The 24,952-nt window shown below is 32.2% G+C and overlaps 2 protein-coding genes and 1 pseudogene across 4 annotated transcripts; all 3 read left to right on the top strand.

Annotated features, from left to right (window-relative positions):
- Positions 1 to 6: 6 nt before the first annotated feature.
- LOC114717161 (NAD(P)H-dependent 6'-deoxychalcone synthase-like) lies at positions 7 to 10,198 on the top strand. 3 transcript variants are annotated; one of them, XM_028902257.1, is made up of 3 exons: positions 7 to 68; positions 9,044 to 9,355; positions 9,447 to 10,150. In XM_028902257.1, exons 2-3 carry the CDS (start codon positions 9,090 to 9,092, stop codon positions 10,069 to 10,071), a joined length of 891 nt encoding a protein of 296 aa, XP_028758090.1. In that variant the 5' UTR covers positions 7 to 68; positions 9,044 to 9,089; the 3' UTR covers positions 10,072 to 10,150. The 3 variants fall into 3 exon arrangements, with proteins under 3 accessions (XP_028758090.1, XP_028758089.1, XP_028758088.1); XM_028902256.1 differs by having other exon boundaries at positions 14 to 67; positions 9,057 to 9,355; positions 9,447 to 10,152; XM_028902255.1 differs by lacking the exon at positions 7 to 68 and having other exon boundaries at positions 9,033 to 9,355; positions 9,447 to 10,198.
- A 2,349-nt stretch (positions 10,199 to 12,547) lies between these two features.
- LOC114717159 (NAD(P)H-dependent 6'-deoxychalcone synthase-like) lies at positions 12,548 to 13,908 on the top strand (annotated as a pseudogene).
- A 9,174-nt stretch (positions 13,909 to 23,082) lies between these two features.
- On the top strand, positions 23,083 to 24,136 carry LOC114717165 (NAD(P)H-dependent 6'-deoxychalcone synthase-like). The gene is made up of 2 exons (XM_028902260.1): positions 23,083 to 23,405; positions 23,504 to 24,136. The coding sequence occupies exons 1-2, from the start codon at positions 23,083 to 23,085 to the stop codon at positions 24,126 to 24,128; spliced, it is 948 nt and encodes a 315-aa protein (XP_028758093.1). The 3' UTR covers positions 24,129 to 24,136.
- The last annotated feature ends 816 nt before the right edge of the window (positions 24,137 to 24,952 follow it).

Raw genomic sequence — 24,952 nt, 5'->3', positions numbered from 1 at the left:
CGCAAAGATATGTAGCAGAAATATGTATGAATGTAAGGGATAGTTAGCAGGGTGATTTATGGATTTGGTGAGAGTGAATGGGAAAGTTTAGAGGAACTTGTCCTTCTTATAGGTGAGCCTTTTGGGATGGTGGCGACATGGCGTGCGGTGGGATACTGTTCATGTTTGAAAAGTTTGCTATTTTTCTGTGTTTCCTGTGCAATTGTAAGTTGGTGGCCATTGATATTATACTACTATTTAGCAACCCTTTCTTGACTGGTGGGCGCACACTTTAGATTACTCAATAATAAATAATGGATTACTTCAAGTTTTCCACTAAGAGCAGCATGCACCTAATTTCTTCCGTTCCCCTGATCTCTGCTGCATGTTTCTCACATAATTTTTTTTTAATGATTGGTCTTTTCATTTCAATTTTTGTAAGTATATCTAGAACTAGTATTTCGTGGCATCCCATGCCTTTTACATACATACATATATATATATATATTCAATTTATATGGTCATAACAATGATATTATCATGTTTCTTCAAGGCATATGTAGCCTATACGAAAAACTAAACCAGACATATTTATATACATATATATATATATCTCTTTGGAATGTATTAGAATGAAATTTTATATTATGGAATTCTTCAAAAATTAACCACTTATAATAAAAATTATTCGAAGTTGAAGCCGGGGTCACATGCCTAAGCATATTATTTTTAATCTAAATAAAGTATATCTTATTGATTTATATAAATGATCTGTAAATAAAAATATGATTGAAAAAAGAATTAGATGAGTACATTCAGGAACAATTATTTCTCTCGTCACCCTTCCAGTGATTAAATAAAGGGAAAATTTCAAAAATAAATCATTTGAATTTTAAAATCTCAAATCAGTTTTCTTTCCTATTTTTAATAACAAGTTGCTACACTTGAAAAAGTAAATAAACATATTTTTGTAGAAATTCTTGGTTTGTGATTTTGAAATTCAAGTGGTATTTTTCTGATTTTTTTTCTTAAATGAAGTAGAATATAGCTTTTTTTTTTAAAAAAAACAATTGCATGCATTATATTCTACGTGATTTTTTTATTTTTGATAAATAAAATTTACTGTGTATTTATATGATCATCACACAAGTATAAAATAGAATTGTCTGTTAGATATTAAAAAAATTTCGAAGGAAAAAAATTATTTATCTTGTACGTTTCAAATTTCAATGTCTCTTCCTCTATAAAAAGTTCATCCACCTTCCAATTTATTAGGTCCATCATAATATCTCCGCCGCCGTCTGAATTTGGATTTTGCATTTAACAACCGCAGAATGAAATGAAAAATGAGAATTATATTAATTATTAGCATGATAACACGTGCCAAAAAGGCATTACAATGACAACAAATCACCAATCATCCTTGAAAGGGACACATTAGTTGATGAATACTTAATTAATCTCCATGCATGAAGTGAAGACCCAACTTTAATTTCTTAATTTTCAAAGACCCATAGGAATCAGCTATGAGCTAATGTACTCAGTAAATTTTTAAATATAAAAGTTAAATAACTAATTTATAGAAATTAAAAAATTAGTTAAATTAATTATATGTAACAAATACATGTTAAATTTTCTAAAATATCTCTTTAATCATTTACATTGACTCATTGATAAAAACCCATTTAGCATATATATGAGCGTACAATTAAAAGGATATTATTTGGAAAAAAAAATTATAAATTTGCATATGAGACAAATTAGTTTGAGATCTTACGTTTAATATCAAAATAAATTTCTCAATTTACATTTAGTTTAGTACAAAGAGAGTAACAAATGTAACAACTCAACAAACATGATTTATTATTTTTAAATACTCCAACAGAACTATGTTCTTAATGAAATGACCAAAGATGTTATGATATAATATCATTGTACTTAATATCTTAGGTGACTAAATTGAAAATTGTGTACCGAACCAATTACTTTACCAAACATATCTTAATTACTAAAGAATAGAAAGAGGCTTTAATTTTTTAAAAAAATTTATGGTGGAGCCACATGTAAGAGAAAGACTTGTCCTTCTTATATAGTCTCCGGCAGCTATAAAGAAACAAGACTATGATATAAACTATAAAGTTATTACCTTTTTTTTTTCTTGGAAACTTTTTTTTTTTGGTATAAACCATCTGGTATCCAACTGTGCCTTTTCTGGGCCCAGCCTCTTTGGCCAGTTGTACCCGAGCGATCGACTAGTCCGGATTCGGGCCGAGCGACAAATAAAGCCCTCCCCGGTACCCTTTTTAACAAGTGAGGATTCGAAACCCCGCCTTCAAAGAGCAGAGACTCGCCTCACTTGTGGCCTAGCCAGCCACCACTAGGCCAGGAGTATTAATCATGTATATTAAAGTATATTAAAGTTAGAATTAAAGATTGGGCTGTGGGAAGGCTCCATGATGGTGACATTTTCTTGTTTATGAATCCTGTATGATGAGAAGTGTTTTTAATGACAAGAATCGGTTATATAAATTACACGAATATTATAATATTTTATTAATAATTAAATTTTTGGATAAATTAATCAATTAAAAGGTTCTACTTATTACTACCTCCGGTTTTTAATATAAGATCTTGTTTAACTTTTATTTTGGTCTTAAATATAAAACCTAAAACCACTTTGTCTCTCATATATATGTATTTTTTTCAATGTAACCCTTCTAATAATCATAGTTATAGCCAATATATTTTATTAGCAAGGATATTTTAGGAAAGACAATACATATTTATTACAAATAACTAATTTAACTTCTTTTCTTGATCTCCTCAAATTAGTCAACAAGCTCTTATAATTAGGACCGGAGGTAATATTTTCAGTCTTCCTATACTCTTCTCTACCAGCACCTTCAATGGTATTTTTATCCATCTTAGAACCATTTTAAATAAATTTATACTATCCCATTTTTAAAAGGCACTACGTCAATTCTTTCTTGTATAGGATCATCATATGCTTGATGAGTGCATACTATATAAATATACATACATATATATATAATTTTTCTTTCTTATAAAACTAATGTGCTGATCATTTGAATAAGACTTAGGAGTTTGAATGCATTCTATTATGCATGGAAATCCAACAAACCTCTAAATTATTTTAAGCTCCACTTAGCTCGTTTTTATCTTTTAAGCTGTGTAATTAGTCAAGTTAAATATATCAAACATTAACCAATAAAATAATTGAATCATTCGAATTCTGGCAAAGCTATAGAGAAAGCCTACTCACGAATTGACATTAATTTGTGCCAGTGATCGACTTTGCAGCAAACAGCGAGGTCTCTAGTTTGTGGCTGTTAGTCTGAAACTGCTTGTTATTAGTCTTTCGATCACTTTTATATTTTCTCATGATTAGATGAACATTTTTATAATGCAATATTTAAATAAGTATATAACTATTATTTATCTTTTCTTTTTGGCCAAATATTACTATTCCTCCAGTCATTAATATAGGACCCAACTAGTAAGTTAATGTTGATCTGTAAGACCTTTCATATGCTTATCAATTTTTTTCTAAATTAATCTTATTAATATTTTCTCAACAATAATCAAGTAATTAAGAGAGAAAATTAAAAAAGACGCTTAGGATGTTTTAGAAAAAAAAATACTCCTCCGATCCTTAATATAAGATCCATTTAACTAATTTGATTAGATTAAAGAAGTTTGGTAAATTAGTTAATTATAAGAAATGTGACACGTTTTTCCTAAAATACCATAATCATTTTTCTTAATACCCCATCTTCCTCTTCTACTTGATTATGGTTGAGAGAGTATCCATAGGGGTAATTTAGAGAAAATTAATAAATATAAGAAATGGTTCTTATATTTAGGACCAAAACCAACTCAACAATTGGATCCTATATTAAGGGCCGGAGGAGTACTATATGAACTATTCAACTAACATCCTTAATCTGCTTAAATTAGTTAATATGTCTTATATTAAAGAATAAAGGAGTATTATTTATCAATGCCCCCACAATATTGACTTTCTTCATAACTTTTCTATTTATATGCAACAGGCCAAAATCCCGAATAAATTTAAAAAAAATTAAATTGTTTTAATTTTAAAGTTAAAACATTTCTTATATTGCTTTAACGAATATATGGAAGTCAATAAACATATTAAAAATGACTGGCCTAACAAGAAGCTGTTAGTTAAGATGATAAGTGGTCTCATTCTTGTAAGGAAGAGAACAAAAATTCAAATTCAAGAAAACGCACTTGTTAGGAGGGTTTAAACCTTAAAATTTTTAGCCTAATAAAGATTAGTCTTAAGCTGAAAAGTGACTTAAGCATACTTTGGATTATAAAAAAAAAAAAAAGCCTAATCAGAGAATTTTTAACACACGTGCACATACGCCCACCAAAAGAATGTTTTATTAAAGACAATAATTTTATGTTTTTTTTTTCATTTTTCATCCATCTAAAGGAATTCAATTGCTTATTGTACGCATTCAAGATTAGATTTGCAATCTCATGTTTAAATAGATAAGACCCCAATTTCATTAAATTGGAAGCATAGTAAAGTTATAAGAAAACTTAAACGTTATTTACAAGGTTATTACCAAAACATTGATGGGGCCTTTGTCCAAGTCGAAGAATCTCATAAACACGAAAGAAAGTAAAAATGAGTGCGATAAAAGTAGCTGATGAAAACTTTTAGTGAATCTTTTTGGCCAAAAACAAAGAAAACTCTCAGTTAATCATACTTTTTCTTAGTCTGTAAATGACTTGGTAAAACTTTGTTACATGTATAAATATAACAAAATATGGAATATTCAAACGATATAAAGATTTCATTTCGTTTATCTATAGAGCCATAAGTCAAACTTATCCCTAACTTCATCAGTCATTTATTTGAACTCGCCGGTTTCACACGTGAAAAGCAAAACACTTTCACTACCAACCCGCAAGTTTAATTAGTACTGATTTATATGATGACGTTAAAACTCAATTCGGGTTAACTGATTAGGTCAGTAAATTGATGAATCAGTTTTCTAAGTAATCTGATTAAGAGTTTTAAACGGATAGATGAGATTGTATTTTATATTTTTGATGCATTCGGTTTAATTATGTTTTGATAAGTTTAAATCCCAAATTACTCAAACTCTTTGTTACAAATTAAATTAAAAAAATGTTATGCACATTCCCATAGCCTCCACATATATCAACCTCTAGATAAATTTTGGTGTATATGGGATAGAAGGTTCAAATTTCAATACTACCTCCGGTCCTTAATATAAGATCTTCTTTGACTTTTACTTTGGTCCAAAATATAAGATCTCAATCCACTTTGTTTCTCATATTTATACATTTTTTTTCTAAGGCAATTCTTCTAACAATAATAATTCTAGCAAATGCATTTGATTAGCGAGGATTTTGTAAGAAAGACAATATCTATTTATTACGAATAACTAACTTAACTTATTTTTTTAATCTACTCAAATTAGTCAATTAATTCTTATAATTATGGCTGGAGGTAGTATTATCTTTTTGGAAAAAACAAAACATTTGGTATCAAGTTTTTGTGTCAAATGTGGCCCAAGGTCTTTTTTTCAAATAATTTAATAGTGTATATTATCTTGTATTCAGCTGTAGTCAAATGAAGAGAATTTGGTGCACGCGTATAATTAGGATCCAATACAAACGCTTACTAACTAGCTTGCTTTTGAATATATAACTTTGACAAATCAAATATGAAATCTAATTAAGGTCTATATATTACATCAAGCTTTATGAACCTTCAACGTTTGTGTACATTTATTACTATATTAAAAGATATAAGATAAATACTTTATAATTTATATGGGCATATTCTATTGAATTAAGTTTTTCTTCTCTAATGATATCAATAACTTTGCTTTTGGGTTAATGAAAGTTACTTTTCTCTAGAAGCTCAGAAATTTACCAGCTAATATTAATAAGCTGTTTAGCAAAAAAAAAAAATTGATTGGAATCGATCTTACTAATTAAAAATACAAAAAAATTATGATTTCTTGAGAGTCATTTTATAACAGTCTAATTAATTTAATTAGTTTGATTCGAATAGATTAATTAAAAAATAGTAAATTTATAAGAATATTTTTCAAAGTCTTTATTTTAAAACACTTCACATCAGAATATTAAAAATAATTGGCTTGGACACACACACAAGAAACCAGCACCACGTTAGAGAAAGACACTTTCATATTTTAAACTCCATCCTCAATATTAAAAATATTTTAAAAAAACAATTGCTGTTCAGAACTGCGAGTTCAAAATATTTTTTCAAAGAGTATGTTAATCCTGAAAAGGACGGAAAATTACGTACGTGTTAAAGACGAAAAGTTTGTAGTCGCATTTGTGCTGTGGGGGGAAAAAATGAACTACTCATGCTCAGCTACTCCGCTCTGCTAAATGTTGATAATATTTTGTAATGTATCTAATATTCTAAAATATTTTTTAAATATGTCCAACACTTTAATGTATAAAAAAAATTTCAGGATATTGAATATACTTAAAAAAAACATTTTACGGTGCTAGATGTATTAAAAAATATTTTAAAATATTGAAAGCACTAAAAAAAAAAATTTCAACATATTAAACACATCGAAAATATTTTAGGGTGCTGTTAAAAATTGTCAGAAAATCTTTCATCATATTTTTGAAATGATTCTACGTATCCCTCTCTATGTTTGAACCATCCTTTGAATGTTGACGTGTCGCCAGCCGTGCACAGAAAATATCATATATATATATATATATAAAATATGCGTGCGCGCGAGAAAAAATCAAATTAGATCGAACTTCATTTTCGACCGGCGGGAGTCATGGATGAGCAATATGAGCAGTCTTCACGGTTCAAATTAAACCCGAAGATTCTAAATTTAATAATTCTAAATAATTATTTTTAGAAAATGACACTTGAAAAATTAATTTTATTTTTTTATTTTATACTTATTAAAAATAAAACAATTAATCTAAATAATCCGATAAGTTTAAAGTGCTCATCAAGAGTGACAAGCACCCAAACTTATTCCGTTCATTTTCAATCATCATTTCATATTGATAATAATAAAGCAAACTGTGTTTTAATTAGTTATTTTAAAATTTACGCACCTGAAAATATATATATATATATATAAAAGAAGGACGATGTCATATCTTATAAGTGGGTGATTCAGTGAGTATTATATTCACAAAGTATGAGCCTCTCACTCAAAGCTTTATAAAGCTAAAGACTTTACTTTCTTCCAGTTAATTAATCAATTAATCTCATCAGTTCCAATTATACAATAGCCTTAATCCTTAATCTTTGGGAATAATTCCCAAACTTAATTAGCATTAATTCTAATTTCAGTTATGACTTGTTTTCTAAACTAATTTCAGTGCTGATCATCTTCATAAGTATTTTAAACTCATCAGATCTAAACCGTATATATCAAATTTGAACAATCTAAATTTAAAATCTTTAATTAATTATTTTTAAATAAAAAACTATTTTTAGAGAGAATAATAGTTAAGATATTATCTTTATTTTAAATTCTATATATAACTAAATAATTATTTTGAATAAATAAAAAATAAATATGTACCATCTAAATGAGACATAGGTGATCAGATCTGATGAGTTTAAAATACTTATTAAAATAATAAGAATAGAAAAGGATAATAAGTACTAAAATTGGTTCCATAATAAAAATATTACTCCTGAAAATGTAATGACGGAAGAATCAGAAAGACGCATTCCATCGGTGACCATGCTCTTTCAGTAGAAAAATTGAGGTGTTCCAACTGAGTCGGCTAAACCTTACAAGTCAAAAGTAATGATGCTACTCCATTTTTTAAAATTAAAAATTTAATTACCTGCCTACCTACTACATGGCATCAACCAACATGGGTTTTTGTTCCCCCCTTCGTTTTGTTTTAATCCCAACAACCAACAAGTGTTCTTCCCCCCCCCCCCGGGGGGCCCAACACTAACAATAAAGCTATTCAAATTAGACCGCCGGTCCACACTCGACCCAGCAAGCGTAGAGAAAAAAATTATAATACTATCTCCGATCCTTAATATAAGACCCCGTTTGACTTTTAGTTTAGTTTTAATTATAAGACCCCAATCCATTTTGTCTCTCATATTTATGCATTTTTTTCCAAAATAGTCCTTCTAATAATGATAGTTCTAACCAACACACTTAATTAGCAAGGATATTTTAGGAATGGCAAAACTTATTTGTTACGAATAACTAACTTAACTTACTTCCTTAATCTCCTCAAATTAATCAACTGGGTCTTATAATTAGGACTGGAGGTAGTAGTTTATAACTATTATTCCATATAGATAATATATAAAAAGAACTTATAATAAATATATTAAACTTTATCAAAAATAAATCTATGTATAATACAAAGGCATATGAATGGTACAAATTTCAAAAATTACATATTCAATAAAATTTTATTATTCTTTTAGGTTAATAATATATATAAGATATATGATTTTATTCTCTCATATAATTTCAATATTCTTATACATAATATATTATCTAATATATATGAGAAATATACATTATGTATTTATGTGTATGTATTTAAAAAATAATTTGGCCTACCCCACACAACTCCAATAATTAAAAAATAAAACAAGTACCTAAATAGTTTATCTTGATCATCCTTCTCACATATGACCAAGTGGGAAGACAATGGGAAAGAAGGATGTGTGACGTGTGAGGAAAGCTGAACAGAGAGAGAGCTGGGCGAGGAGAAGAGAGTGGGGCGTATGGGAAAAAGAAGGGTTGTGAACGGTAAAAAAAAGCAGGAGGGAGAGACCCATAAACTGCACTTGTCGTCTTTGTATTCGTCGGACCATAAGTTACCTGCGATACCTGGTTCACCTGAGAATTTCTCAGCACGCATGGAACACTATAAAAAGGACATGATCCTCTAAACTTTCTCATTCACTCTCATACATATTTCTGCTAAATATCTTCACAAGCCTCAGGGTTCTAAGCAGACAAAACATGGCCCTGCTTGAGATTCCTTCAGTGGTGCTAGGTTCTTCCGCCGGCGAAGTGAAGATGCCGGTGATCGGGATGGGGTCTGCACCGGACTTCACCTGCAAGGCCGACACGAAGGAAGCCATTGTGGAAGCCATAAGGCAGGGTTACAGGCACTTAGATACCGCCGCTGCTTATGGCTCTGAGGCTGCCCTCGGAGAAGCCATTAAGGAGGCTCTTCAGCTCGGCCTCGTCCCCTCCAGACAACACCTCTTCGTCACCTCCAAGCTCTGGTGCACCAACAATCATCCTCACCTCGTTCTTCCTGCTCTCCAGAACTCTCTCAGGTCTCACTTCTTTCTTTGACATATATGTTTCAGGGTCACTAATAATAATGGAAGACTTAGTTTATATGCATGTCTATATGTTGTGGTGCAGGAATCTTCAGCTGCAGTACTTGGACCTGTATCTGATTCACTGGCCCATCTCTGCTAAGCCAGGCAACTTCGCGTTCCCTATAGGGGAGGAAGATGTGGTTCCTTTGGATTTGAAGGGAGTGTGGGCGGCCATGGAAGAATGCCAGAGGCTGGGCCTCGCCAGAGCCATTGGAGTCAGCAACTTCTCCGTCAAGAAGCTCGACGATCTGCTGTCATTCGCCACCATTCCGCCGGCGGTGAATCAGGTGGAGATGAACCTGGCATGGCAGCAGAAGAAGCTGCTGGACTACTGCAAATCAAAAGGGATAGTGATGACAGCGTTCTCGCCGCTCAGGAAAGGAGCTAGCAGGGGACCCAACGAGGCCATGGAGAGTGATGTGGTGACGGAGATAGCAGAAGCGAGGGGCAAGTCCAGCGCTCAGGTTTGTCTGAGATGGCTCTACGAGCAAGGCGTGACCTTCGTGCCAAAGAGCTACAACAAAGACAGGATGAACCAAAACCTTCAGATCTTTGACTGGTCGTTGACCCAAGATGATCATAAAAAGATGAGTGAAATAAAGCAGCAACGTTTGATCCAGGGACCAACCAAGCCTCAGCTCCCAGATCTCTATGATGACGAAATATAAACCACAGATGAAAACACTAATATATTAATTGTCTTCAGTATGGTCTCGTCTTGATCTCTCTGTTTTTTTTAGCTCTATTAATTACTGCAGTTATATATCGAGATATGAAGGATTAATAAACTTTGAATATCAGTCGCAGTTAATTTGATTACAGCTTTTGATCTTCTGATTATTGGCCGGAGCGCTAATGTTCTTAATGATGTGATGAAACTCATATACTTCTCCGATCATTAATATAAGACCTAATTATTAATTAATTTTGATCTTAAATATAAAATCTATTTCTCATATTTATCAATTTTTCCTAACTTACTCCAATGGATACTCTCTCAATCATAATGAAATAAGTGAGGCAGTAAGGGTATTAAGAAAGATGATTACGGTGTTTTAAGAAAAACATGTTATATTTTTTATAATTAACTAACTTACTTAACTTCTTTAATCTAATCAAATTAGTTAAAGAGACCTTATATTAAGGACCGCAGGAGTATATATATTTATAGTCAACTTGGAATAATATATTCATATATGAGAGAGGTGCATGTATAGACTTGGAAATTACAGCGCAACTTCCTTGTGGAGATAAATAAAAATGAAAGAGTTCGTCACACTTCACAATATGGTCAAGGCTTAAGAGAAAAGCATGGAGTCCGTTTTTGACTGCCTGAGTTAAATGTTCTTGTTATTGAAATATCCAAGCTAGTTGGGATGAGAAATCTATAATCTAACTACCTATCAAAATCTTGATCGACATACACGCACCTAACAACAAGACACCCATATTTTATACTTAATTTTGACATGTATAAGGGTGTTATAACACCACTATCGTTAAATAAATAAATTAGTGCGATTTTGAAATTACGTCCGATAAATCAAAAGTTCACCATTGATTACTAGATCGTAGAAATGCAAGTTCTTTTATTATCATGTGCCTCCCAAGCAATCTGACTTGTTTACTCATAACTGCTTATAAAAGGAGAAAATCTCACTACCAATACGAGAACCTTATTGGTGGACAATATGAAATACCTATATAAACACTCTTCAAGCATTAAAGTATGTTTGGTGAGCCCCTCAGACTTAATTCACTTAAATTTTTTTTTACAACAAAAAAAAATATTGTTCGCAAATTGTCCAACATGTACCTATTTTTAAAAGGTATTTGGGGGAAAACTAAACTATGATTTAGAAATAATTTTATAATATACAAATAATATACGAGAGGAATTTTGTCTCTACAAAAATGTGAAAGCTTCATTCATTATTCCACGTGTCATTTATAGACTAACTTGCATTTGTATATCAAAGTCTCCTGTATGTGATGTAACCAAAAGGGTGGGGAAAGTGGAAATCAGTTTCGGTGATCAACACTATAATGCTCATCAAATTTTAATTGTTCAAATCTAATATGAACGGTCAAGATTTAATTTAAATCATTAGGTAAAAATTTTAAATCAAGACAATTAAAATTGTATATGAATGGTGTAAATTTTGCCGCAATGATAAGTATCATAATACTCGTTACGAGTAGCAAACTAATTCCGAAAAAAGTCTGCCTCATTTGCACATATACACATTCTAGATATATATTATTCATTGAGAATATTAATACGTAGATGTGCACATAAAGTCTCTTATTACATGTTGAAACTCGTGTAGTCATGATGGGAGGATGAGCTCCTATTTTGACACGACAATGCAATTTTCTTTCTCATATTCCATTCCGTATAATTTTCTACTTCTTTTTTCATGAACGGAAAGCTGTATGTGTATGTATATATAGGGTTAATACAAACTTTGATATTTTAAGTTTATCCTTATTATGATTTTAATCTCTTAATTTTCAACCATAGTTTTGATCTCTTAAATTTTTTTTCATTTAAAATATTAGTCCCTAGAATCCAATAAAAACATAAATATATCTTTTTCCCTATGGATTTAATTTGAAATTGAGGAATTAAAACCAAAATAAAGACAAATTTAATAGAACAAATATTATATTAACCCATTTATTAATATATATATTTATATATAACAAATAACTAGAAAGAAGGACGAGGTTGTTTCTTCTTTTCCCTGGTGAGAGAAGACAAACGGTCTATAGTAATGATCCAATCTAGCTATGATTATGAACTTCTCTGATTATACATATTGATGCATGGGTGATTCAATGAGTATTCACAATGCCGTAGAAGCCTCAAATTAAAGCTTTATGAAAAAAGCTAAAGGCTCTTAATTTCTGGCATTAATTAATTAATCTCATCTATCATTTCCAACTTTGACGAGCCGTAATCCTTTGGGATTTCCCAAACTTAATTAGCATTCTTATTTCCCCCGATGACTTGCTTTGGCCCGCCACGAAACATTTCTAAGCTTTGAAAAAACTGGTTCATGTAATTAAAGATAATGACGTACGGGAGAGAAAATGGTGCATTGCATCGGTGGAAATGAGGAACATCCTACAAGGAATCAACCAACAAATGTTTTTTAACTTATAAACTTTCTCATTCACTCTCTCTCTCCCCCTGCGCAAACTTTACTAAAACTAGTTATCCCTTACCTTCGCATATATTTCTGCTATACATCTTCACGAGCTCTAGGGTTTAGCAGCTAATTCAACATGGCAGTGTCTGAGATTCCTTGTGTGGTGTTAGGTTCTTCTTCCTCAGGGGAAGTGAGGATGCCGGTGATAGGGATGGGGTGTGCACCAGAGTTGACCGGCAAGGTGGCCGACACTAAGGAAGCCTTAGTGGAAGCCATAAGACAGGGCTACAGGCACTTTGATACTGCCTCTGTTTATGGCTCCGAGGCTGCCCTCGGCGAAGCCATTAAGGAAGCTCTTCAGCTTGGCCTCGTCCCCTCCAGACAACACCTCTTCGTCACCTCCAAGCTGTGGTGCAACCAAAACCATCCTCACCTCGTGCTTCCTGCTCTCCAAAACTCCCTCAGGTCTCACCTGTTTCCTGTATATATATGTTTCAGGGTCATTAATAATGGAGGATTTAGTTTATATAACCATATGTTGTGGTGCAGGAATCTTCAGCTGGAGTACCTGGACCTGTATCTGGTTCACTTTCCTATCTCTGCTAAGCCAGGCAAGTTGGCGTTTCCCCATAGAGGCAGAAGATGTGGTTCCTTTTGATCTGAAGGGAGTGTGGGCGGCCATGGAAGATTGCCATAGACTGGGCCTCACCAGAGCCATCGGAGTCAGCAACTTCTCCATTAAAAGCTCACGATCTGCTCTCATTCGCCACCATCCCGCCGGCGGTGAATCAGGTGGAGATGAACCTGGCATGGCAGCAGAAGAAGCTGGTGGACTACTGCAAATCAAAAGGGATAGTGATCACAGCGTTCTCGCCGCTGAGGCAGGGAGTGGGCAGGGGATCGAACGAGGCCATGGAGAGTGATGTGGTGAAGGAGATAGCAGAAGCGAGGGGCAAATCAAGCGCTCAGGTTTGCCTGAGATGGCTGCACGAGCAAGGCGTAACGTTCGTGCCGAAGAGCTACAACAAAGAAAGGATGAAGCAAAACCTGCAAATCTTCGACTGGTCGTTGACTGAAGATGATCATAAGAAAATCAGTGAAATAAAGCAGCAACGTTTGATCGATGGACCCACGAAGCCTCCGCTTCCAGATCTGTACGATGACGAGATATAAAGCACAAGTAATATTTGATGGATTCTGCACAGCACAAAGATAAAACCACTAGGACATCGCACTATTCAGTTGATCCTGCTTTCAGTGTGTTGTTATACAGTGGTTGTTGGATATTTGCTTATTATGAGCTCTGTTACTGCAGTTATGGATATATAAGATGAATAAACTTTGAAAATCTATCACTTGTAGTTAAATTGAATACGACTTTTGATCTCAATTCTTATGATTATCGGAGGTTTTTATGCCCCCTAATCTAAGCTGGGCTCCGACAAGATTCCTAAACCCGGCCAGGGAAGGCGAGCATGTGGAGGAGCAGTGGAGGCGGCCGGAGGAAGAGTAAATTTATGTAGCCGCCTAAGCAATTCCACGCGTCATTCGTAGACTTACCTGCAGGCTGCATATGCATATCAAAGTCTCCCACGTGTGATGTAACGACAATGGGGAAAAGATCTCCGCATGCGCGCAGACATACATTCTAGAATCCATTGAGATTGATACGTATATCTGTATATATAAGTCTCGCGTTAGGTGTGGAAACTCGTGTAGTTACGATGGAAGGATGAGCTGGTATTTTGACATGATAATGCAATTTCTTTTTTCAGGTTTCATTCCGTGTAATTTTCCATGTTGTGAGTTTTTAATAATATTTACAGAAATTAAACATGCTTGTTAAATTTAACTAATTTCTCCTAAAATGTCAAAGAAGGCCAGTGCATTAAGTCCAAAACTACAAAAGATGGGCTTGGGACGACCCTAGGGTCCTAACATAAAAGTTTTATACTTCCTCTTATTTTTAATATAAAATTCAATTGACTTATTTAAAAAATTAATAAATTATCTTAAATTATTTATGTTTATCGTTTTTTCTGAATTAATTTGTTATTCGTATAAATTGATATAATCTAATTGTACACTGAAATATTTTTAAATGATCATATAACATATACTATAATTAAATAATTTAATAAGTTTCTTAATATATTCAAATTAGTCAACTAGATTTTATATTAAAGACTAGAAGTAATATGAAGCCACAGAAGGTAACATTTTTTTTTCCTTAGGAATATTCGAAAAAATTGGAACGTTAGAAAGAAGACAAGCACAACCGGGTTCATGGATGGCACGCAGAAATCCAGAAATGGAGATCCGATTCTTGTAAGCTAAGGTTTCTAACTTAGCAAGAATAATTACAACATAACCAAGTTTAGGCTTCCGCCAATCAGTAACAACACTACTACAAAATATATATTGACTTAGTATATGTTTGGTCCTTTAACTTTATATAAGATTTCATTTTGGTCCCTTAACTTTAAAAAGTAAACTTTTAGTTTTCTAATCCTAAAACCATTAACAAAAAATGATGGTATTCAACTCTTGATGAATGTTAATAAAACATTACTAAATGCTATAATATTAAGTTCAATTTTCAAAACAACCATGATTGTTACAAAAATTATCATTTAATATTAACAATTTTAGGGTTAAAGGATTAAAAATATACCTTTTAAAGTTAAAGGACCAAATTGAAACTTTAAATAAAGTTAAAGGACCAAATGTATACTTTAGCCATATATATTTTACGTCTCTCTTTTTTGTCAGTTTTTAAAAACAAAGAAAAAAAGATCATTATTTTTGTCTATTATAAAAAAAAAATAGATGAGTATATTCTAACATACTCGTCTGTTACATAATAACAAACGAATATATTTGGCATATACTCGTTTGTTAGGTGGGGCAAAACTAATAAACTTTTTCACCCCGTTTATATATTCCATTGAATACTGATTAGATGACATTCATTTTCGATCCATGTCTTCAACTTATTATAAATAAATAGTTAAGTACATAATTATTATTATATCTATTAATACTTTTAATATTTTTTTATTTATCTAAAAATAAAATGGGCAGCATAACGGCATAACCATCTCTTTTAATTATAATCAACCAATTAATCCAGCACAGCTCAACGACTTTTCACAACTATAACCAACAACAACAACAACAAAAAATCATATTTGCCAACTTATATCAAATCTAAAATAAAAAGCATTAAAAGCTAACGGATTAAATATTTAGACCATTCTAACATATGATTCCACCTAAAATAGAAAATAGAAATATATAACTATCACATATTTTCACATGTAATAACCTGATAACAATTAACCCTATGTCATTAATTTTTCAACATATTTCAAGTTTTTACCAAGGAACAATTTTACAAAATTTAACCAACTACATAAGATTTTAAATAATTTAGCTGAAAAAAAATACTTACAGTGTATTATAGACTGATTTGAATTACATTGAGAATCTGTAAAAAAAAAAAAAAGTTAAATGAAAGTGGTGAGGGGGAAGAGGGGTACAATAAGGGTAAAAAGAATGAGAATGGGGATAGATTGGGAAAGTGGTACGGGAAAAGGGTGGGGACCGTGGGTGTAGGTGGGGACTGTGGGTGGGAGGTGGGATGAGAAGGGGGTGGGAACCGTGAGTGGCGTGGGTGGGTGTTGGGATGGGCAAGGGGTGGGGGTGGAGGAAGGGACCGTGGTGGGAACGAAAGGTGGAGGCGGCAACAGAGAAGGACAAGGGAAGTGGGGAGCTTAGAAAAACATGTAGTGGTAGCGATACATGGGAAAAGGGGTATGACAAGAAGCTGTGGGGAAAAAAGAGAGTTGAAAATGGTGTCTTGAAGTTAAAGGACAGAGATCGAGCTATGGGTTAGAGTGAGGTAGAGTTGTGGGTTTAGAAAAAGACAGAGAGAGTGAGTTGGAGCTGTAGGTTAGAAAAAGAGAAGGAAAATGGGGGGAAAAAATGGAGGGAGTCGAAGGGAAGGTTTTTGGCAACTATTATAGCGTTTTGCACACAAAACGCTACAACATCTAATCTTTTGTAGCGTTTTTAAAACGCTATAGAAGATATTTTTTAATTTTTCAAAAATGGAATTTAGCTTTTTTTTAAAAAACTTAATAAGGGAAAATGAAAAAAAAAGAGAGAGGAAAATGTCATTACCAGGGGATTTTATAATTTAAAAAAATACTTTAATATTTTGTACAAAATTAAATAGGAAAAATGAAAAAAAAAGGAGGGATATACTGTAATCAAAATGCTACAGCAGGTGATTTTATATAATTTTTTTAAAAAAATGCATTGCCTTTTTTTTAAAACTTATCAAAGGAAAATTAAGAAAAATGGAGGGAAATGTGTCATTAGCATGTGATTTTTATAAATTTACAAAAAAATTGCTTTTAGCTTTCTTCTTTAAATTGTGAAAATTAAAAAAAGAGAGAGGAAAATATCATTAGCAAGAGATTTTTATAATTTTTTAAAATAATGTTTAGTATTTTTTAACCTAAATTAAAAATGAAAAAAGGGCTTTTTATAGAAAGGCAGCTTCTGTAGCGTTTTCTATAAGGTTTTTCATTATTTTTTAAAAAAGTACCTTATATTTTTTCTTTTTTTAAAAAAATGCTTTTAGTTTTTTTTTAAAAAACTTATCAATGGAAAAAGGAAAAAAATAGATAGAAATATGTCATTAGCTTTTTCTTTTTTTAAAAAAAAATTCCTTATTTTTTTCTTTTTTTTTAAAAGTTAAAGGCCTTTTGTAGCGCTTTCTTTAGAAAGCGCTACAGCAAGTTTCACGAATTAAAATTTTTTTAAAAAAATAATCTTCTGTAAAAAGTGCTACAGAAACTCCTGTACCTCTTGTAATGCTTTTTATAGAAAATACTATAAAATATTTTTTTTAATTTTTTTAAAAGGTAAATAGACTGCTGTAGTGCTTTTTTGAGAGAGTGCTACATAAATAGACTGCTGCAGCACTTATTTAAAGAATATATCTTTTTTTAAAAAATAAATTATTGAGTACTAGCTATAGCATTTTCTTTTTAAATGCTACAAATAAAGTATTTTGTAGTAGTAATGTTAGTTTACGCTCATTTGTTCAGAGATAGATGAATATATATTTATGTCCTGTGCCCTAAATTTTTTTCTTTTCTTAACTGTGCTTCTCTTAGTCTTCACTTCTCTTCCCTGTTTCCTCTCCTTGCGTGTTGGTAATTTATTTTCCCAGCTGCATCCCATGAGTTTATTGGAAATTTAGATTTCACTCTTTTCTTGCGATTTTAACTGGAAATTAGGTTTTTTTTATCAGTCTGAAACAACTCTAAAATTTACAAATATATCAAGTCCGAGAGGCATGGGCAAAGTTAAGACCTCGGAGATAGCATAGAAGCAGAAGTTTTAGATTTATATTAAGGAACATTAATAATTTTGAATGGAAATTATAGTTTGATATACAAGTTGCTCTGAAATTCGATTGTGTTAGTGTGAATCTGTGTCAGACTTGTATCATTTTTTATGCTTTTTCATCTGCAAGTCTGTGTCAGGATTTTTTTTCGCAGTAGAGACAGGAATTGGTGGTGATGTATATTTTTCTCTCAAAAGAATTCATCTGCCACCTAATCCTCAAATTTTGAAGCTCTTTCATGTAAAAGAGGTAAAAATAATATTGAAGATGGATGTGATACCATATTCTTTCCTGTAACTATTTTGTTCACCTTTTTTTTTTTTTTTTTACTTTTTTAGAAGAATATTGTGGAGGACCATGATTCAATCCTCTTTCATTACTATTTCACATAAGAGGGGAGAAATTTTAATAATCCTTTGTTTAGATTAATCGGAAGGGAAAGAAGGGGAGTCATTTTAATGATATCTTATTTGAGATAAGAGGGGAAGGGACGAGAATTATTCAAAAATGAACTATTTTACTCTTATAAAATTTAAATAATTTTTTTATTTTATCAATATGTATGAGATAATTTATCAACTTAGAAAAAAATACTAGCCACAAGCACAACTCATTGAGAAAAAAAAATAAAAAAATGAAATCAAATTTCTTTCCTTAATGTTATTCGTTGATTCTACTGGGTTTAAAAGAAAAATTACATTTTTACCATTTTTTATCTTTTATGTCCATATTTTTTAATTTTTAACTAATTAAAAGAATAAAAGATGCTTATTATCTAGCTTAAGTAATTAATACTACCCCCGACTTTAATTATAAGATCTCATTTATAGACTGCAAATAAGGTTTTATAATTAGGATTAGGGGTAGTATTACTCTATATCGACTTTTTCAAAAATATTATAATTCTTCATCATTTTTTTTTTGTCCCAATGATTTTTATCATTTAATTTTTTTAGCAAAATTTTAAGTAGTTTGATTTTTCTAGTTAAATTGTTGAATATAAGAGGAGAATGAAGTTGAGTTAATTAGAGTTATTAAAATTGTAAGATTGAGAGAGAAGTGTAGAATGAAAGGACTAAAGAGAGGATAAAAGAGAAATTATATTATTTTTATGAAATTAAATATTTTTTTTCTCATTTTCCCTCTAAAAAACCCAACTTTTAAAGCGGAGGCCAAGAGGAAAAAAAGAGGGAATGGGAGTCCCTTCCCTCTTTAAAAATTGTTCCAACCGAATGAGGGGAGGGGAGCTACTCTCTTCCCTCTAGTAAAAAATGTTCCAGCCCCTCTCCCCTCCTCTCTGAAAACCCCGTACTAAATACAGTGTTAAAATACAACAAAATATTTCAGAATACTAAATATACGTAAAAAAATATTTTAAGTTATTGAATTTATCAAGAACTATTTCGAGGTGTTGAAATCACCTAAAAATAAATTTCAAGATGTTAAACACACCCGAAAATATTTCAGGATCCTGTTAAAAATTGTGAGAAAATCTTTCGTCATATTTTGACATGATTCTATATGTCCCCCAATATGTTTGACCCACCATTTGAATTTGACGTGTCGCCAGCCTTGACGGTTCAAATTAAATCCGAAGAGTCTAAATTTAATAATTTTAAATAACTATTTTTAAATAAAAAATTATTTTTAGAAAATAATACTAGAAAATTAATTTTATTTTTTATTTTATACTTATTAAAAATAAAAAAATTAAATCTGAATGATCTAAGAAGTTTATAATACTCATTAAGAGTGATGTACACCCAAACTCATTCCCTTCATTTTTATTACATATTGATAATAATAAAGCAAACTGTGTTTTCCTCCACAAAAAAAAAAAAATCTCCCTGTTTTAGTTATTTTAAAATTTACGCACCTGAAAATATATCTTATTTTCCGTGGTTAGAAGACAAATGGTCTGTAGTAAATTAGCAATAATCCAATCTACGATTTCAAACTTCTCTATTTATATTGATAATTAAGTGGGTGATTCAGTGAGTATTATATTCCACAAAGTATGAGCCTCTCACTCAAAGCTTTATAAAGCTAAAGACTCGTACTTTCTTGCAGTTAATTAATCAATTAATCTCATCAGTTCCAATTATATATAAGCCTTAATCCTTAATCTTTGCTAATAATTCCCAAACTTAATTAGCATTAATTCTAACTTCAGTTATGACTTGTTTTGGTCCCGAAGTTTCTAAGTGTTGAAATATTTAATTAATTATTTTTAAATAAAAAATTATTTTTTGAAAGAATAATACTCCTCCGGTCCTAATTATAAGACCCAATTGACTTATTTGAGGAGATTAAGGAAGTAAGTTAAGTTGGTTATTTATAATAAATAAGTGTTGTCATTCCTAAAATATCCTTGTTAATTAAGTATATTGGCTAAAACTATTATTATTAGAAGGATTATCTTGGAAAAAAATGCATAAATATAAGAAACAAAATGGATTGGGTCTTATAATTAGGACCAAATAAAAAGTCAAATTGGGTCTTATAATAAGGACAGGAGGAGTAGTTAAGAGATTATCTTTATTTTGGATTCTATATATACTAAAATAATTATTTTGAATGAATAAAAATAGAAAAATAAATCTAAACTATCCAAATGAGATATAAAAAAATCCAGATCTAATAAGTTTAAAATTTTTATTAAAATAATAAGCACCGAAAACTGGCTCCGCGTCGGAAATATTACTCATGAAAATGTAATGACGGAAGTGTCAAGAAAGATGCATTGCATCGGCGGAAATAAATTAATAATGACCATACTCTTTCAGTACAAAACTTGAGGTGTTCCAACTTAGGGTTTGTTTGGTTAGAGGAGAGGGGAGGGAAAATGAGCCACTCCCGTCATTTGGTTAAAAATTTTGGAGAGGAGGGGAGCTAAAATATCCCCCCTCCCATTTTAACTCCCTTCTAAATTGGGAGTTTTTGGAGGGGAACCAAATTTTTAGATCATTATATCTTTATAGATTTTTTAATATTCCACTTCTACCTATAAAATATATTATTATAATATTTATTTTAAATAAAAAATATTATCCTAAGTAAAAAAATAAAAAATACATTATTATAATTAAAAATATATTATAAATTTTTATTTAAAAATAAAAAATTATTTAAATAAAAATTATAATATTATAAAATTAATTGTTTTTTTATAAATATATTATTTATTAAATATATTTTAAAGTTGGAAAAAAAGATAGCCTAAAGAGAATAAAATTTCATTTTTCTTAGAGCATATAAAAGTTGTTAATTTGATTATTTTAAATATATTATTATATTAATTAGAATAAAAAATTACTGTACCAATTTTTTAATACACATATTAACATGATAAGACTGAATTTTATTAAATTATATAATTTAAATTAAGATGTAAATTAATTTATATAATATATCAATGAAAAACATAAACTAATATGTAAGGGTAAAATGGTAAATTGATTATTACTATCCCTCCCCTCCCCTCCCCTCCCCTCCCCTCCTTGAATTAAATAATGGATCATTAAATATCTTCCCCTCCCTTCCATTTTAATCAAATTAAACAAAGTGAGGATAAAACATTCTCTCCCCTCCCCTCCCCTCAAACCAAACAAGCCCTTAGTCGGCTAAAACTTAAAAGTCAAAAGATATGATGCTACTCCAATTTTTCAAATTAAAAATTTAATTGCCTACCTACCAACTACATGGCATCTACCCACATATTCCTTTGATCTTATAGAAGGTGTAAGTTTTTTTTTTTATCTTATTTATAAGTTACTTTATTAAATTTTTAGTATAAATATATTATGTGTTTCTTTATTTATTATAATATAGATAGTTATCTTTTTTAAAAAGAGTATATACTAAACGGGGATAAATTTAAAAATTGTTATATTTTAATGAAAAATTAATGAATTTTAAAATTTTTATTGATTTGTATGATATGTATTAAAAATATCTTATAAATAAGATTAGAGGCGTATCGTATGCCCCGGGGTTTTATTTTGATCCCAGCAACCAACGGAACCAGATCCTCTCGAAGCTATTTTCTCAGCGGCCATCGAAAGCCTAGAATCCCGTCCGTTTAAATGATCTAAAAGCCCACATTACGCAAAGTCATGAAAATGGATGTTAGCTCAGTGGGTCCCACGAAACAGTTTCATTGTCTTCAACCCTTGGGCTTGGCTTCTCTCTCCTCTTCCGACTCCCACCCCTTGGTAAACAGCGATCTACTGCATCCCCAGGCCTTTCATGGTTGTTCTTCTCCCATCTCCCACCCCTATCTTTCACTGCTTATCCTCATCCTCCTCTTCCTATGTTAGGAGTTTGATTCCTTACAACATTTGAGGTGGCAGCATATAATAATACTATTAGTGTTCCCAAAACTATAACATCATATATAGCAAGGGAAAACTGGAAAAAAGTGAAGAGCACAATATTATTGTTGTTCCCCATTAAAATATTTGTGGAAGGTGTGGAACCCAGATCAAGAACATGTAAGTGTCTATGTCGGTAATGATTTAAAACTAAGCCCACTTTCGCCGTCTCCCACCATTCTCACTCATAGTATTCACTACTCAAAGGTAACCAAACTATTTTCATACATGCGGACTTTAGTGACCAATGTTATATTATTTCAAGGTTAAGGCGGGAATCATTAGCTTTTGCTCAGCTTTGTTTTCTTTTGCGATGCGATGATGAGAGGAAATATATATATATATATATTAAAGAAAAATAGAGGAGAAAGAAGCCGAGAATGCGCGTTTCGTGGGACCCACTGAGCCACCACCATTTGCATGACTTGGCGTAATGTGGGCTTTTAGATCATTTAAACGGATAGGATTCTAGGCTTCTGAGGGCCGCTGGGAAAATTGCTTCTGAGACGATCCGGTTCCCCAACAACCAACAAGTGCTGCTCTTTTTTTTTTTTTAACTATAACAATAAAGCTATTCAAATTAGACCGCCGGTTCACACGCGACACAACGCGCATAAGTATCTCACGGGACACTATAAAAAGGACATGTTCCTCTACACTTTCTCATTCACTCTCATACGTATTTCTGCTATATATCTTCAAAAGCCTTAAGGTTCTTAGCAGCTAAACATGGCAGTGTGTGACATTCCTTCAGTGGTGCTCGGTTCTTCCACCGGCGAGGTGAAGATGCCGGTGATCGGGATGGGGTCTGCACCGGACTTCACCTGCAAGGCCGACACGAAGGAAGCCATTGTGGAAGCCATAAGGCAGGGTTACAGGCACCTAGACACCGCCGCTGCTTATGGCTCTGAGGCTGCCCTCGGAGAAGCCATTAAGGAGGCTCTTCAGCTCGGCCTCGTCCCCTCCAGACAACACCTCTTCGTCACCTCCAAGCTCTGGTGCACCAACAATCATCCTCACCTCGTTCTTCCTGCTCTCCAGAACTCTCTCGGGTCTCACTTCTTTCTTTGACATATATGTTTCAGGGTCACAAATAATAATGGAGGACTTAAGTTTATATGTATGTGTATATGTATATGTTGTGGTGCAGGACTCTTCAGCTGGAGTATTTGGACCTGTATCTGATTCACTGGCCCATCTCTGCTAAGCCAGGCAAGTTCGCGTTCCCTATAGAGACGGAAGATGTGGTTCCTTTGGACTTGAAGGGAGTGTGGGCGGCCATGGAGGAATGCCAGAGGCTGGGCCTCACCAGAGCCATCGGAGTCAGCAACTTCTCCCTCAAGAAGCTCGACGATCTACTGTCATTCGCCACCGTTCCGCCGGCGGTGAATCAGGTGGAGATGAACCTGGCATGGCAGCAGAAGAAGCTGCTGGACTTCTGCAAATCAAAAGGGATAGTGACCACAGCGTTCTCGCCGCTGAGGAAAGGAGCGAGCAGGGGACCCAACGAGGCCATGGAGAGTGATGTGGTGAAGGAGATAGCAGAAGCGAGGGGCAAGTCAAGCGCTCAGGTTTGTCTGAGATGGCTGTACGAGCAAGGCGTGACCTTCGTGCCAAAGAGCTACAACAAAGACAGGATGAACCAAAACCTTCAGATCTTTGGCTGGTCGTTGACCCAAGATGATCATGAAAAAATAAGTCAAATAAAGCAGCAACGTTTGATCCAGGGACCCACGAAGCCTCAGCTTCCAGACCTCTACGATGAAGAAATATAAACCACAGATAAAACCTTAATACGTTAATTGTCTTCAGTACGGTCTCGTCTTGATCTCTCTGTTTTCTTAGCTCTATTAATTACTGCAGTTATGTATCGGGATATGAAGAATTAATAAACTTTGAATATCAGTCGCAGTTAATTTGATTACAGCTTTCGATCTTCTGATTATTGGCCGGAGAGCTAATGTTCTTAACGATGTGATTAAACTCACATATATATATATATAGTCAACTTGGAATGATATATTCATATGTGAGAGAGGTGCATGTATAGACTTGGAAATTACAGTGCAACTTCCTTGTGGAGGTAAAGAAGAATCAAAATGTTTATCACACTTTACAATATGGTCAAGGCTAAAGAAAAGCATGGAGTCCGTTTTTGACTGACTCAGTTAAATGTTCTTGTGATTGAAATATCCAAGCTTGCTGGGATAAGAAATCTATAATCTAATTATCTATCAAAATCTTGATCGACACATACCCACCTAAGAATAAGACATCCATATTTTGATTAAATCAATTATAAAAATTAATATTTTGATTAAAAAACTTGTGATAGTAGCTTATGAGATAAACATAGCTTTTGGTTTATACTCCCTCGAGTTCAAAATATAAGCTAAACTTTATCCATTTACGTTTATCAAGAAACTAGTTAAAATCAGTTTAAAATAATAAATATGTAAGGTATATAGTTTTTTTTCTAAATATACCCTTATTAATGAAGAGAATAAGCAAAAGAATGTATTAAATAAATCAAGAAGGAAAGAGAATATATAGGGATAAAATTAAAAAAAAACTCATTAAATGCTTAGATAAAATTGAA

The sequence above is a fragment of the Neltuma alba genome, unplaced genomic scaffold, assembly GCF_004799145.2.
Source record: "Neltuma alba isolate B1F8T4 unplaced genomic scaffold, ASM479914v2 tig00011709_pilon, whole genome shotgun sequence".
NCBI lineage: Eukaryota > Viridiplantae > Streptophyta > Magnoliopsida > Fabales > Fabaceae > Neltuma > Neltuma alba.
Note: the sequence above shows the minus strand (reverse complement) of the source record. Positions and strands in the feature narration are given on the sequence as shown.

Excerpts from the sequence above, each read along its gene's own strand:
- LOC114717165 (XM_028902260.1), top strand. The coding sequence starts at position 23,083 with ATGGCAGTGTGTGACATTCCTTCAGTGGTGCTCGGTTCTTCCACCGGC. Across the intron at positions 23,406-23,503 it reads GCTCTCCAGAACTCTCTCGG|GACTCTTCAGCTGGAGTATT; the intron begins GTCTCACTTCTT and ends GTTGTGGTGCAG.
- LOC114717161 (XM_028902255.1), top strand. The coding sequence starts at position 9,033 with ATGGCCCTGCTTGAGATTCCTTCAGTGGTGCTAGGTTCTTCCGCCGGC. Across the intron at positions 9,356-9,446 it reads GCTCTCCAGAACTCTCTCAG|GAATCTTCAGCTGCAGTACT; the intron begins GTCTCACTTCTT and ends GTTGTGGTGCAG.